Genomic DNA, 16944 nt, shown 5'->3' with positions numbered 1-16944 from the left:
CAGTATCGAACGCTGCTGATATATCGAGGAGAGCCAGAAGGTACGATTGGCCTTTGTCAAGAACCATCAGGATTTTGTCTGTTAATGAGAGAGAGAGTGATTCCGTGTTTAATCGTTTCCGGAAACCGAATTGAGAGGGGTAAAGAATGTTATGGGAGTCGAGGGAATCTGTGAGTTGGTTGTTGACCAGTTTTTCCATTAGCTTGGCGATAAATGTTGGCATGGGGCGGAAGTTTACCGGGTTGGCTGGGTCCAAGTTAGGTTTTTTTTAGTAGTGGTTTTAGAGAAGCTGTTTTTAATGTGTCCGGGACAGATCCTTGAGTAAGGGAGCAATTTATAATGTCGGCCAGCGGTTTGGCTATGGTGTTAGGGATAGTAAGTAAGAGTTTGGTGGGTATCTGGTCTGTTGGATGTGACGAAGGCTTCATTTTCTTGATTAAAGATTCGATCTCCAGTGATGTGAGTTTGAATGATTCCAGCATCGATTTGTAGGTGGATGGGGCAGGGTTTAGAACTAGCGGAGGCTGGATGTTTGATGTGGTTATGGTAGTGATCATATGGTGAGACCGCACCTTGAATATTTTTAAGCACTTATCCGGCTAAACTTTAGCTGGATATCTCATTCCTCATCCAAAGGCAGCACACTTGGCCTCTATCCATGAGTGCTCCTTTTCAATGTGTGGCCCTGCCCTCTGGAGTTCTCTTCCACTATCCATACATCTCAACAATGATCCTATACTTTTTAAAAAGGTTCTCAAAACGTATCTTTTTGTTGAAGCTTTCCAATTATTTCATTCCCATTTCCTAATTTGTTCAGCATTGATTTTGTTTTGTTTTACTGTTTTTATTAAAACTATTTTTTATGAATAGTTTTTAATGTATTCCGCCCCAAATATTGGGTAACAAATATTTATAAATAAATATCTGGTTAAAATTTAGCTGGATAATGTAGGCGCATTCCGGGGTGTTTCTGGGAGGAGGAGGAGTTAGCTGGCTAAGTTATCTGGTTAACTCTAGTCACACCAAAGAGCTGTGCTGGGAGTTAGATGGATAAAGTTATCCAACTGTCTTTAGGATAGTTGGCTATATTCAGTATTTCAGTTGCACTACTCTGAATATCCCTCCAGTGCAGAGGGTCCCTCAGCCAGTGGGAGCCCAACTATCAGCTGAAGTGAAGAATATTTTTGCCTTCTTCAACCCCGAAGACTGGAGAGGGAGTTTAAAGCCTTTCCTGTTCCTGATGGAGGAAATTTTCCCACATAGTGGGGCTTCCCAAAGTTCCACACCAGTGAGTGCCTGCCCTCATGAGCTTCCAGCGTTGAGAGTAAATCCTTACCATGAGGTGGTGGAGTCTCCCTTCACAAATCGGAAGTTTTCAAAGTGGATTTAGTTGATTCTGAATTCCTGCCACACAATTACCCTTTGGACCATCAAGGAACTCCTCAGTCACTCTCTTCATCGTTGGGGGCCTTGGCTCCGCATTCCCCCCATGGTTGGGGAAGGAGGAATATTCCATGGGGATTCCTTCAGATTCCGTTGTGGACTGAGAGACTCTAGAACCAGCTTAAAAAACACTGCTCTAGACATCAATCAGCATTCAGGACAAAGCACCATTAATGACTAATGTAGTATTTGGAAATGAATTACAGCAAGGACATGCAATCTTTTCTTTTTTTTATCATTAAGTCACATAAGCAGTGAGCTGAGCTTTAGAGTCTCACCAAATTTTATTTTCTTTTTGACTTTTAAATATAATTATCTGCTTCATTTGGTTTTTCAGTGTTTTAAAAATTCTGTATAGTGAAACTCCTATAGTAAGAAAATGCCATACTGGGTCAGAGCAAGGGTCCATCAAGCCCAGCATCCTGCCTCCAACAGTGGCCAATGCAGGCCACAAGAACCTGGCAAGTACCCAAAAACTAAGTCTATTCCATGTAACCATTGCTAATGGCAGTGGCTATTCTCTAAGTAAACTTAATAGCAGGTAATGGACTTCTCCTCCAAGAACTTATCCAATCCTTTTTTAAACACAGCTATACTAACTGCACTAACCACATCCTCTGGCAACAAATTCCAGAGTTTAATTGTGCGTTGAGTGAAAAAGAACTTTCTCCGATTAGTTTTAAATGTGCCCCATGCTAACTTCATGGAGTGCCCCCTAGTCTTTCTATTATCCGAAAGAGTAAATAACCGATTCACATCTACCCGTTCTAGACCTTTCATGATTTTAAACACCTCTATCATATCCCCCCTCAGCCGTCTCTTCTCCAAGCTGAAAAGTCCTAACCTCTTTAGTCTTTCCTCATAGGGGAGATGTTCCATTCCCCTTATCATTTTGGTAGCCCTTCTCTGTACCTTCTCCATCGCAATTATATCTTTTTTGAGATGCAGCGACCAGAATTGTACACAGTATTCAAGGTGCGGTCTCACCATGGAGCGATACAGAGGCATTATGACATTTTCCGTTTTATTCACCATTCCCTTTCTAATAATTCCCAACATTCTGTTTGCTTTTTTGACTGCCGCAGCACACTGAACAGACGATTTCAATGTGTTATCCACTATGACACCTAGATCTTTCTTGGGTTGTAGCACCTAATATGGAACCCAACATTGTGTAATTATAGCATGGGTTATTTTTCCCTATATGCATCACCTTGCACTTATCCACATTAAATTTCATCTGCCATTTGGATGCCCAATTTTCCAGTCTCACAAGGTCTTCCTGCAATTTATCACAATCTGCTTGTGATTTAACTACTCTGAACAATTTTGTGTCATCTAAAAGACAAATAATCCAATTTCTATTAAATTGTACTAGGATGAGAATTCTATAGTTGGGTTACACGCACGAAAATTCTTGCCATTCTCTTTTTATGCAAAGACAGACTGCATAAGAGCACTTCCTGGGCAGATCTTAAAACTCACCTCTGATATATGCACATTTCCCAAATAAAACCTTTCTGCAAAACAAATTAGCAGGAAAATGTCTGTACAATTCTGGGGGAAGTGGGAGAAACGGCAGCTAAGGCAATAAGATGTGTTATATTGTACCACCGGATCAGAAACTTAGTATGATCAGAGACCCAAATCCTGTAGCTGCCCTTATTCTGTTAATATTTATAATTCTACTTAATCATTATTAAATACTTTTCCCTCCTCCTTATTTTTTTTTGACCACTTTATGTATTTCTTTGGCAATACATGCAAGTTGTCATGCTATTAAAGTTTCCTGAATCTGAAAGACAGGAAGAAGCAAGAGAGTGTGTTGCCCTTTTGTATATGGATGACTTGGCAGGTAGTGAGGTGCTGGCCAGTAGCCAAAGAAAGGTGGGGAGACATGTCAGTTTGCACTATTAAATTTTGAGCACTGCTTCAATATCTTTTCTTCATGCCATTATTCCCCCTGACATGTGTAGGGAGAAAGAATATGCGCTGTTGCCATTGTAGGTTGTCATTAATTTGTAAAACCTGCCACCTCTTAATTACTCCAATCTCGCCCACTTAGGTCTTCACACATGATAAATTATATTCAAATAAAATATAGCTAATGCATTTGCTATTTCTCTAGTGTTTACAGTAATTACACAATTATAACACTAAAGACTGGCTTTATTAACTGCCAGAAGTACTTTTTTAATGAATGTCAACAGCATAGTAAACCATTTCTAGCATAGATCGCTGCTTTAATCCTTTGAATGTGGCAAATCACAATAAAGTGCAAGCCATATTTTAATACTGTGGTGAAACGGGGGTATTGCATGCTTTGTAGTTTATTGTTCTGCGTGCGACACTTTTTTCCCCAGAGAGCTCATTTCCTATGTGTTAACCTTCAGGTGGTGTTTGACCTCTGCACTGTAGCTCAAGCAGAGGCTTTGGATGCTGCCTTCACTGAAGGTGGCTTGATCAACAAACCTATCCCAGCAGTCCTGAGTACATGTAACACTGAAACACCCTGCAGTGCCATTAGCCAGAAAGTTAACTGTTAATACTGTGTGCCCTGCTTGGCACAGCCTTTTTTCCTGACCTCCCCAGGCACTATTAAGTAATGAAAAGTGTTTAGCTAGTTTCTACTGTTTAACCCTTGTTGTTTTACCTGTTTCTGTTTGCAGTTTAAATCTTTTATCCATTCACTGGTCCTACTTTTTCACTACTTAAAAACTGTACATAGCCAGATATGTTTTCAGAATTGTATGGGCTTATCTGTTTTGAAGAATTATCCTCAAGACTGTATTGGGTTACACTGCTTATTTGTTAATTATGAATTTAATAAACAAGAGGACACAAACTGAGGAATAAAGATGGTTAAGAGCGCTGTTTAAAATACTACAATGATTTTTTAGCACAGTATGTACCAGCTGTTCATAAATGCACTTTCACAATGTAATTAGTGTTTTCAGGTCAAGTCACTGGCATCAGAAACAGAAGGGAGAGGCACTATAACACTGTACCCTTCTTCTTTGGGCCTTATCCAGTTCCTCTAACAGTCCCTATCCAGTAATAACAAGGCCACACCAATTTTCCGAGAGGAAATATAGTGCCAGCTTTTATTTATGTATAATATACGAATTTGCTAACAAGGCTTTACCTGAAATAAAACACCTTAATTCACTGTATCCATTTTAAACAGCAGTGATTTTAATGATCAAACTTTAGAGGTGGTGATATCACCTGTCTCACACTGCTCCATATGTCAGACAATCGTGCAGTCCCCAGAAATAACTACTGCGCTTGTACGGTTGTTGTCGTCTCCTTGTTAACCGTCACCTTAGTCTGCCCATGTTATGTGGGACTGGGCAACTTTTCTTTATTAAACTCCTCCTTAACCAGGTGGTGAGTCCTAACCACACCATGCTTAGAACAGGCCCAAACGATCCGTGTGTACCAGTATTGCTATAGCCCAGATTTTGTCTTTTCACATGACTTTATTTTCATGAGTACATGTTTACAGCATTTAGAATGCAATACAATAAATGTCGGTATAAAAATACATGGTCCCTGTGATATTTTTGGGTAATTAGACTTCTGCATTGGTATTGTGATAAACTACATTACCCTAGTTGGCACTGCTTGCCTTCACTATTCAGTGATTTACAAACAGTTTTGCACCACAAATGTATCACTCGAGTATATGCAATGTAGTATCGGTAGGGTTTCTATTACTGATTTTACATTTTTAAACATTTTTCAGGTACTTCCACTTGAAAATAGAATGAAAGAAAAAAAGCAATTTCCTTTAGCACTGGACATCGGCATGGTAATTGTCACATCCTTGTATGTCTCACTTGCCACTCTAGGGTACCTACGGTTTGGAGACAAAATCAAAGGGAGCATAACCTTGAACTTGCCACATGATGTATGGTACGTCAGGAGATTATAATTTATAAAAATAATGGTATAGTAATGATATTTGGACCATGCAGTACATCAGTTTCCTATTTTGCAATAACACAGCTAGCAAATAGACATTAATGCATGTTAAATGCCTGCATTATATAACATTTAATGCTTGTGTTATCAGCCTCTAAATATCTAGTTCATGTTCATTTGCAGAGGTCACAGTTGCAGCATGTCTGTTTCTATATACTTATTTTATAATGCTGGCGTAGTATGAAGAAAGAAGGTGTCTACTTTCTTTAGTAAGCAGGTTGCCTGATGTCCCAGTCATTTGCCTCTTTTTCATAATAAACTAGTTGGCTAAGCCAGAGACGACTTCATATGCATAGAAGAGACATTTAATAGTAAGGGCATCTTTAGGTGTCCCTTGGGTGAATTATAAATATGAATGGTAGAGAATGTAGGAAGAGAGTAGGTCCAGATAGTGTGTGCTTATAAGAGGGATTGGAAGGAGGAGGTGTGAATGAGTGGCGGAAGGGAGAAGAGTGAGGCATGTGTGGTTTGGGTATTGAGATGCTTGTTCAGTAAGTAAGATCTGGCAAAACTGCTTTTAAACAGACAAGAGCTGCTGTGATTACGGGCCTAATTCAATAAGGCCTTTCTCTCATTCTTTGTCTATAGGAAAAGGCTTTAGTGAATCAGACCCTAAATGCTGTGAGAAACAACTTTAAAACAGGACTTCTGCTGATCTCTTTCCTAAAATTTTCTGTTCCATTCCACTGAAATAGGATATAGTAAAAAGGAAGAAGGTAACATGGCAGGTGTGAAAGAAGAGAGTTTCCCATTAAAGCCCATTCTCAAGGAACCAGAGTTAGATCCCAACACTTTAACTATTTTATTTACAGAGTTTTCTATACCGCCTATAACAGAGAACTGTGCTAAGTGGTGAACAACTGAAATTAATCTTCATGCAGTTTTAAATATTCCATTATATTCAAGATTGAAAGAGTAGTGACTACTCAAGTAACAGATTATATAGAAAAATGTAACATCTGAATCCCAGACAAGCAGACTTTGTGAGGGCCATAGCACAGATTCGTTTTTAGTTGTGGTATATAACATTTTAGTTCATTGTGCTGAAGAATCATTTCCAATGTATTAATTCTTGATTTAAATGACCTGTGAACCTGCCACAAGGCTGCAGAGGCTGCTGACTTTCCTGGGAGTCCTGGTATATTTGTCCTGTTTCCTGGGAGAGTTAGACATACCCCTTCAGTCTTCTGATTGGACCAGCACTGGGTGTGTCCCATATTCCCAGCCGTATATAAGGCATGCTCGGAAGTCATACAATGCTGGTCCAGTAACCCTGTTGGAGCCAGCAGCACGGTGGCATTATTGAAGCATGAAGCACCGGTGCATCAAATCTTGGTGCCATCGATGCATCAAGCCTTGACACCAACAATGCTTCCTCCCTCGATGCCTTGAGCCTTGGGGCATGGATTGGCATCGGCAATGCACCGGACCTTTATGCTGCTGAATCAACTATTGCGCAAATTGCCAGTCCCTTTGACACATTTACAGAGGATGGAAGGGGAAGAGGGAGGTATTCTCTATTTATCTCATCCTATTTCAAGGGCTGTTTCCCCCTCAAGATTACTTGAGCAAGGCTTTTGTGTAGTGACACTGGATCCCATCTGCTCGGTGGTACCTTTAATTTCAAATTGCCCTTCAGGGCAAATATTACAAAGTCCAGAGAGCTGTCAAGAGAATTTCATTTTGGTTTCTGAAGAGGATGTTCTACCCCAAAGCCTGACCAGTGAACATGACATGCCTTAGACCCAAGGGGCAGAGTTGGTGAAGACTCTCTTTGCCTATCTGGTGACTAGGGACAAAGGGCATTCTTCAGTGCTTCTCTCCAGAGTATCAGATTTGCTTACTCATGGTAGAGTCCTTTTTACTCTGACCCCTGCGAGGAGGTTCTTGTCTTTGCCACTCTCTCGCAGCAGAGTCTGGCCAGTAAGAGGATGTTTCCCAGGAGTGTTTCCCAGGTGTATTCCCCCCTGACATGATCAAGAACCCCACCTCAATCGCCTTCACCATCATTAGGGTCCTGGATCAGTGTCCCTTCTTCCCTCGGATCAGAGGAAAGATTGACGGGACCCCCTCTGTCTTCTTACCTCCTACCCCTCTGTCCTCCAGACCACTTTTCTCCTGAGATAGTGTCTTATGCTGGGTAAGGTGTTGAGAGTTGTTCATAAGGACAATTCCTTCTTCAGATTCTAGTTACTCTGCAGAACTGGTAGCCATTCCGATTCACTCGATTCAACAAGAATAACACAACAATGTAAGAGAATCCAATTTTCTGTGCTCCAGTATCTAGGAAATTAGACCTGAAGAAAAGAGTCCATAAAACCCCAGCTTTCAAAATGGTGCAGTTGCCCCATGGTGGAGTCAGCATTAAAGTGAGTGAAGAAAACAAGAATAAAATCCAAAACTCCACAAGGGAAAGATTCTAGGCTGCTAAACAACTAAAGTTAAATTCTTAATGCTTACATTCCTGCACATTAGCTCCACATGACACAGTACTTATATGATTTTATTCAGAAACTGAAACCTTTCCTTGCTCCAGTTAAGGGGGCAGAATTACATATCTGCAGCCACTACTGGACACAGAAAAATGCATATACCACCTCGTACAATCAGTATATGAAGCATTTGGCACAATAGTCCACTCGTCGTCTGCCTCCATTGGAGCACACTGAATGATTTGCGTGATGATGTCTATGACAAGTTAACGGACGTTCCTTGCCTAGGAGATCATCTCTTCAGAGACAAACTCAGAGAAATTGTTGCTCAGATCAAAGAACATAAGAATTGCCGTGCTGGGTCAGACCAAGGTCCATCGAGCCCAACATCCTGTCTCCTACAGTGGCCAGTTCAGGTTGCAAGTACCGGGCAGATCCCATAAAGTAGATGTAATTCTTGTTGCTTGCTCCCAGGGATAGTAATAGTTTTGTTTTAGTCTTCCTGGCTAATCATGTATGTTAAGACTTTTTTTCCTCCAGGCAAACCTCTTTTTAAATCCCACTATGCTAGTTGCCTTGATCATGTCCTCTGGCAACAGATTCCACAGCTTGATAGTGCGCAGAATGAAAAAGTACTTTCTATAATTTGTTTTGAATCTTCTGATTGGTTGTTTCATAGAGCATCCCCTTGTTCTAGTATTTGAAAAGGTAAATAACCATTCTTCTTCGTTTTTTGGAGTCTTTTTTTTTTTTTTACCAGTTCCACCCCACTCATGATTTTATTAAATTCTATCATTTTCCAAGCTGAAATTTCAATTAATCCAGTAATAACTGTGTAGCCTGTCATCATAGGAGAAATGTTCCATCCCCTTTATCACTTTTGTCACTCTCCTCTGCACTTTTTCTAGTTCTGCCATGTCTTTCTTGAGATGGGGCAACCAGAACGGCACACAAAACTCAAGGTGTGGTTGCACAGTGGCTTGATACAGAGGCAATATGATATTTTCCATTTTATTTGCCAATCCTTTTTGAATCATTCCTAACATTCTATTTGCTTTTTTTCACTATCGCTGCAAACTAAACTAAGGATTTTAATATAATTTTCCTTAAGGAGGTCAAGTTCCTTTTCCTGGGTAGTGAATCTTAATACAGAACCCAGTTTAATGTACATGTAGTTGGGATTATTTTTTCCTATGTCCATTACTTTACACTTTTCTACATTAAAATTAATCTGCCATTGTTGTCCAATCTCCTAGTCTAACAAGGTTCTTCTGCAGTTCCTCACTAGCTGCTGCTGTTTTACAAATTTGAATAATTTTGTGTTATCTGTGAATTTGATCACCTCACTCATCATTCCTTTTCCAGATCATTTATGAATAAGTTAAACAGAAAAGGTCCCATTATATATCCCTGTGGTCCTCCACTAACTGCTTTTATCCATTTGGAAAACTGACCATTTAGTCTTATCAGCTGTTTCCGGCCTTTTAACCACTTACCAATCCACAATAGAACACTGTCTCCTATCTCGTTAATTTGTATATTACTGTAGTATTTTTATTTTATGTTCTCCTTCCAGTTATTGGCAAATTCAATTGCATTATGATCATTGTTGCTTAGTGGCCCTACCACAGTAATCCCTCATACCAGATTGTGTGTTCCACTGAAAACTAGATCTAAAGTAGCTGCTCCTTTTCTCGATTGTACGCCCAGCTGCTCCATGAAGCAGTCATTTATGGCATATAACCTTTCTAGCATGTCCGAATGAGACATTGACACAGTTAGTACTGGATTAATTGAAATTTCCCATTATTTTTGTGTTGCTATGTTTGCTTATTTTGAAATTTCAGTTAGCATTTCACAGTCTGTTTCTTCATCTTCACCCACTGCTAAACCTGTCACACATAGAATTCCTATCCATAAGGATTCCACACTGCATTTTGTTTCCTGAGGGATTTTTATCATGCTTGATTCTATGCTGGCTTTTACATAATAGTGCCACACCACCACCAATTTGATTTGCTCTATCACGACTATATAATTTATATCAATAGTATCTGTGTCCCATTGGTTATCTTCCTTCTACCATGAGCAACATATGGCAATCCAGTTGCTCTCAACCTGCTTGGAGCAATGGTTGGCTTTAAGGCTGCCCTACTTTGGTTTTGGTTGGTACCTCTCTTGTTGCTAGCCTCGAGTTGGAAATTGTTGCTGTTGTGGAAGCCACACCTCCACCAATTCGATTTGCTCTATCACAACTGTATAATTTATACCCTAGTATCACAGTATCTCATTAGTTATCCTTCTTTCACCATGAGCAACATTTGGCACTCCAGTTGCTCTCAATCATCTTGGAGCAAAAGTTGGCTTCAAAGGAACCCTACTTTGCATTCTGTTTTAGTTGCTACCTTTCGCATTGCCAGCCTTGAGCCGGAAGTTATTGATGTTGTGGAGGGCAGTACTGCTGAAATTGTTTGTGCTTTTAAAGATAACCATTATGACAATTCCAGTGGAACCACCCTTCACCTCTGCTTCAGCAATAGCAACAACTTGTGGCTCAAGGCTGGAAACGCAAGAGGTATCAACGAAAAGTGGCATAATAGGTTCAAGAAAACCTGGACCAAGTTTTTGACCAGTTTCCAAATCCAGCATTCAGCCCATCTGGTAAGGGGCAGAATTTGTCTCTACCTGAAGGGGTGGTGCAGAATCACCAAGGATCGCTAGGTATTCAAGATTATGGAATCTGGTTACCACCTAGATTTTTCCTGGCTTCCAACACTTCCCCATTGTTTCAGCCTTCAATTCGTATCCATCTCATTCAGCACAGCTCTGCTTGGAGATGGTGTTACTGCTCAAATAACGGGCGATAGAACTGTCCTGCCTAATCAACATGTGTAGGGGTTTTAGTCCTGCTATTTCCTTATTCCCAATAAATCCGTGGGATTGAGACAAATCTTGGATTTATGAAGTCTGAATAACAACATACTATGGAAGAGATTCAAAATGAACTCCTTCCATACCATTTTGCCCTTCATCAAGGCAGGGGGAATGGATGTGAGCCCTAGATAAGATACACATGCACCCATACCTATCCATCCCTCCCAGTGGCACTCTCTTCACTTTGTAGTAAAATGCTTTCACTACCAGTACTGGGTGCTGTCCTTTGGACTTTCAGTGACAGCAAAAGTCTATCAAATACCTAGCTGTAGTAGCAGTGCATCTCTGTTATTAGGGCATTTGTGCCTTCCCTTACTTGGATGACTGGCTAGTTACGGCAATGTCTCAGGAAAGAGTGTTGACCTCCTTGCACAAGATAATTCAACTTTTTCAGTCACTAGGGTTCCTAGGAAATTAAAAAAAAATCAACCCTGATCTTGTCTCAGAAAATCAAATTCATCAGGGCATAGATAGATTCTTTGTAGACAAGAGCATTTCTTCCGGAAGACTGAATGATATTTTCAGGTCCATTGTTTGGTGCAGATGGATCATGCAATGGCAGGGGAACTGCTAGTTGTTTTGGGCCACATGGAAGTGGTGGTCTCTCTAACCTGCCTCCATATGTGCTTCCTGCAGTGGGGTCTCTGCACTCAATAGGATCAATTAACTCAACCCCTAACAACCCTGGTAAATGTCTTGCAGGGAATGAAAAGAGAGCTCCAATAGTAGATAGACCTGTGCATTTTACAGGATGGAGCTCCCCTCCATTTACTTCTCCATGAAATCACATTGGCAACAGACACGTCCACCAAGGGATGGGGAGTGCATACAGATTCTTTCAAATCCAGGGAACTTAGTCATCAGTGAAACAAGTTTCAAGTCAAGTTATTGGAGCTTCAAGCAATCAGACATGCATTGAGTGTTTTCTTACATTTCCTTGGGAAAAAGTTCTCATTTAAATCAACAACCAAGTAGCCATATTCAGTTTCAACAAGCAAGGAGGCACAGGATCATGGACTCTGTGATAATAGTCGATAAGGATTTGGAACTGGGGAGTGCAACCATCAAGCTGTTCTGCAAGTGATCTACCTTCTGAGTATTTTCAACACATTGGCAGATTGTCTCAGGTAAGATGTTTCATCATCACAAATGAACCTACATCAGTCAGTAGCCAAAGGCTTTGTGGTCTTTGTTACACCCTTTAATCAACCTCTCCATGTTGCAGGAAAACAGAAAACTGGAAAGATTTCAAGCAAAGTCAAGTCCACAGTGGATGCTTTCTGCTGTCCTGGGTTACATATCTCATGTATGTATTTCTATTGATCCTGCTAATAGCCAGAACAGTGCAAAAACTGCTCAAGGACCAAGCCCTCTTGATACTCATTGCAACAGCATGGCCCAAAGAGTGAGGTTCTCGTACCAAGTACAACTATCCATCAGCCCCCCCAATTCCTCTAGGGGCCAATCCGTCCTTATCAATGCAAGAAGTGGACTGTCTGTATCAACCAAACATTCTCTCTTTTCTTGACAGCCTGGATGTGGAGCGCTTGCTGATCGCATCCCTTTCTTTACCCAAGGAAGTTGAAGACATACTAGTATCCAACAGGAAGCCCTCAACTAGAAGGGCTTACATCTTTAAATGGAAATGGTTTTCATCCTGTTGTTAATGCAGCTTCCTGGGCCAGTTTGTGTGTGAACTATGGGAGTTACTTCAGTACTTGTCCTTTCCTTCCTACTCAGGACTCTGTTCTTCCTCAATCAAAATGCATCTCAGTGCCATAGCAGCTTACCATATTCAAGTAGAGGATAGACCACTATCCACTCATCCTTTGGTGTCAAAGTTTATGAAAGGTCTATGGCATACCAGAGCTCTCACCCTAGCTTGATATTACCCTGGTATAGAGCCCATCAAGCTAGAGCGAGAGAATATTGTAGAAATCTCAACTTTGTGAGACTTTCCTTACTCCAAATGACATCAAATCTTCAAATCTAATCTCCTTAGGAGAAGGTAATATTACAAGACCTTGCTGGGTTGAACGTAAAAGCTGATCTGGTCGATAAGGGGTTATAAGCCTAGAAAGGTAAGGTGGCATATCCAAACAAAACCCCTTAAAAGCAAAACAGATTATCTTGAAATGTATGCATAAGGAAAAGGAAGCCAATGCAGATTTTGCAATAAAGGAGTGACATGATCTTACTTTTTCTTGCCAAATACCAGTTTAGCAGCAGTTTTTTGTACCAGTTGAAGTCTTTTAACTTGACGTGATGTCAGTCCATGAAAGAGAACATTACAGTAATCTAGACAAGTGAGAACTAAAGAATGGGTCAGGGTTTTTAAATCATTAAGCTCAAGGAAAGGTTGAAGACAAAAAGAGTCTTAAGAAGAAATATTAAAATGGAACAAAATGGGAAACTTGTTGCAAACTTACCATAAACCATGTTTACAGTAAGCAAATTGTTACTGTAAACATGGTTCTCCATAAACAGGATGACAGTCATGCTTAATACCACCTCTCTGGAAAGTCAACTACATAGCTAAAGCTAAGCTCTAAAATCGACTGAGGGGCTCACAAGGAGATGCCTGCAGGGGAACTCCTGATCATGCTCAGTAGAACAAAACCTCTATGAGCTAAGGTAGAAGGGTCTGTTCAGTGCCATCAGATGACATCATACATGTCATGTTGACATCATACATGCCATGTAACATTGTATATTAGTTCATTTGCATATATAACCCTAACCGAATGCAAATAGTTGTATCGCTGCTTGTTAAATATCCTCTCTTTTACTTGTGTACTCACCCAGTTATCCCCTCCCCTGTTCATTGTAATTTCCTTTCCTTCTCAGTTTTTTGTAAACCGACATGATGTGTCCTACGAATGCCGGTATAAAAAAAAAGTTTTAAATAAATAAAATAAAAATAAATAAATAAAATACATGTGTCATGGCTAATTCATCCTGCTGTTTATGGAGAACCCCCTTTAGAGCAAGCAAACTTGCTTTTTGATCTGCATGTGTATGTAAGTATAGGTATCAATATGAAATATTTGTAGGAAGAGAGCAGAATGTGAAAAGAAGGTATCAAAACCAATGAATGGCAGAGTTAAGATACATCTCAAGATTTCAGTGGGCAGGCAGCCTTTTGGCTTCCTGCAGGAGGCTTCCCTGATAGAGTCAAAACAGTGTGCACATAAGTGCACACTGTTTTGTGAAGACGAAGCAAAAGCAAAAGGCCAATGTCAGTGTGCACATAAGTGCACACTGACATTATTTTTCCCATTTATTTTTTAATGAATGTATTTTTGGATTCTCCCTGCCTCGAACTGTGAAGAGGTGGGATATAAATTTTCTTAAACAGATAAACAAACAAATGCTTTATCAGTTACCTAAAGGAGCAATTTTTCTAACTGAGCTAGTGGGCGATCACTGTTTTAACCTAGTTGATCATTTCCCTCTTTAATTCCCTCTCACTAACAAGGGATGTATGGTATTATAAATGCTAACGCACTATTCACCCAGGACTGAGCAGTTCAGCATTGCAGGGGTTTTAATTCACATTAAGCTGCTACTTTAAAACTGTGTGCATCAATATTTTGGAATGCTGTAGTCATGTTGATGTTGAATTGAGTCTGAAAAATATAAATGGCCTACGCGCACCAAAACTGGGAGATACGTGCATGTCTCGGGCTGGCACTTGCTGCGCAGATTTCAAAAAGTGTGCAAGTGCGTATGTATCTCTTGGTACGCACACAAATCAAAAAGTTTAAATAAGGGGCATGGCATGGTCTGGGTGGAGCATGGGAGGGACATGGAAATTCCAGGAAGTTATCTTGAAATGTGTGCATAAGTATTTATGCACACACGTGCGCACTGGGGTCCCCTACTGCATAACTTTACTTCTGCTATACGTGGTGTGTAAATATTAAAATACAAAAAATTAGGCGACTCAGCAGGGTTTTAAGGGTCGGGGTTAAAAGAGTAAAAGGGAGGATAAATAATGGGGTTAGGAAATCCAATCCATTTATTGGGCAAACTGGGAGTGGACTGGGAAAAAGGGCCATTGAGTCAGCATGTGTTGTTTTTAAAATCCACCCCCCCCCCCCAGTTACATGGTAGAGCTGACATTTGTGCACATCCATATAAAATTGTGCATACATTTACACGCGCCATGTCCACTGGCGCGAGCTGGTATACAAGTGTACATGTATGCCCGCGCGGCTGTTTGAAAGATATCCTCCCAATCTTTAGTAAGCATTTGCTAATACAAATCTTGACTGTCTTTTCAATAAAAATGTTTTGAACAGGTTATATCAGCTGGTAAAGGTTCTGTATTCCTTTGGTATTTTTGTGACGTACGCCATTCAGTACTACGTTCCAGCAGAGATTATCGTACCAGCAGTGACATCAAGAGTATCAGAAAAATGGAAGCTATCCTGTGAGTTGACTGTGAGGTCACTATTAGTCTGCATTACGTGTAAGTAATCTAACTTCTTTAATTTGTATAAAAATAACACAGGATAGCAAATCAAAAATTACAGGGAAGTACTGTCAAATTTATTTTTTCAAAACGCAAGAAATTTATCATTGGCTTATCTGAAATCTGTCTGTTTTCATTTTTTCTATTTATTTGTGCCAGAGGAGCCAAGTGGTTATTGCAGCGGGCTGAGAACCAAGGAAGTCAGGGTTCAATACCTGCTGCCGCTCCTTGTGACCTTGGGCAAGTCACTTCACTGTCCGTTGCCTCAGGTACAAACTTTTTTCATGTGTACATTAAAATCTAATCTCCCTAGGACATGCTAATACTAGAAGCTCTTGGTGGGTTAAACGTAAAAGCCAACCTAGTCAATACAGGGTTATAAAATTAGAACGGTAAGTGGCACACCCAAACAAAATGCCTTAAAAGCAAGACAGACCATCTTGAAATGCATAAGGAAATAGGAAATTGATGCAGATTTTGCAATAAAGGGGTGACATGATCATACTTTTCCTTAGCATTTGGGTAGGTCAGGCCCATCAAGTGGGTTATGCACCCCTGCCAGCAGATGGAGACGAAGCAAAAGCTGACATCAAGGCCATATAGACCTGCCTTGACATCAGCCCGCCAGTATGCTCAGTCTCTAGCAGATGGTAGACATTCCATTACACTTTGGGAGAGTGCCTGTGAGTAAAAAAAAAAAAAAAAAAAAAGGAAGAGGAGAAAGAAGGAATCGAACAGAGGTAATGGAAAGACAAGAGCACCGCTTGCCTCCTGAGGTGATACTGTTTGGTCCCTCCCTCAGTAGAGTGGCCTCAGTCCGGTAGCCTTGACTGCTGTGGATCAGAAATTCTAAAAGCAGTTGCAAGCTGAGAGAGGCTCAGTGGTGAAGGCTTTAGCCCTCCTCACCCCCCCTCACCTGTAGCCAGGACCCATTTCTGCTTTCAGCCAGGGAAGGCTGAGCTCAGGTAAAAGTTTTTTGCTATAAAAAAAAAATAATAGTGCAGGAGAGAAGGTCCGTTATCTCGGCATTTGACTGTCCTGCTCATGAATCTGGGGAGTTCATTGAAATGAGGTGGTAGTGCAGCCTTGGTGGGTTGAGCAGTCGTGTGGCTAGGCCCCGCACCAGCCTTCTCTCTTTTTGGTGCGTAGTAGGCTGTGAGGTGATTGTGCCTTTTTGCATGGCGAGCCGTCGGCATGCTCCTGTGAGCTCAGTTGTGTTATCAAGTAGTGCTGGGCGCCCACTTGGGCACCTAGCTGGACATGCACCTAGGCGCATATACTTGAGTACACACTTTTTTGTGTGTCCCCCTTTTGGGGGTAGGTTTTATACGCACATAATCTAGGTACTTGCAACCATGGCGTCCGCGGCAAAGAAGCCTAATCGCCTACCCATTTGTGCTGCATACCACATCACAATGTCTTTTTGGGATGAAATGGCTACATAACGCCTCTTGCCTCCTAAGGGATACCGTACTTCAGTCCGGTAGCCTTGAGGGGCCTGATCCTAGCATGCAATTAGCAGTTGCAGGCTGAGAGAGGCTTGGTGTTGGGGGCTTATCTCTCTCTCCCCGTAACCCGTTCCTGCTCTCAGCCATGGAGGGCTGAGCTCAGGTGAACGTTTTTCTTATTAAAAAAAAAATAATACAAAATCATAGGCTAGCCCACGCACTT

At 40.9% G+C, this 16944-nt stretch overlaps 1 protein-coding gene across 8 annotated transcripts in view; it reads left to right on the top strand.

The window, feature by feature from the left end:
- The window catches only part of SLC36A4 (solute carrier family 36 member 4), a 155974-nt gene that overhangs the window by 73280 nt on the left and 65750 nt on the right, over nt 1–16944 (top strand). For 5 of the 8 annotated variants that reach the window (XM_029602308.1, XM_029602313.1, XM_029602310.1 and 2 more), the window contains 2 exons: nt 5192–5361; nt 15101–15270. In XM_029602308.1, coding sequence (XP_029458168.1) covers nt 5192–5361; nt 15101–15270 — 340 coding nt within the window. Of the gene's footprint in view, nt 1–5191; nt 5362–15100; nt 15271–15432; nt 15543–16944 lie in introns of all 8 variants that reach the window. The other 3 variants (XR_003856846.1, XM_029602311.1, XM_029602312.1) reach the window with 3 other exon arrangements.

The sequence above is a fragment of the Rhinatrema bivittatum genome, chromosome 5, assembly GCF_901001135.1.
Source record: "Rhinatrema bivittatum chromosome 5, aRhiBiv1.1, whole genome shotgun sequence".
Taxonomy (NCBI): domain Eukaryota; kingdom Metazoa; phylum Chordata; class Amphibia; order Gymnophiona; family Rhinatrematidae; genus Rhinatrema; species Rhinatrema bivittatum.
The sequence above is the reverse complement of the archived record's forward strand: the minus strand, read 5'-3'. Positions and strand labels throughout refer to the sequence as shown.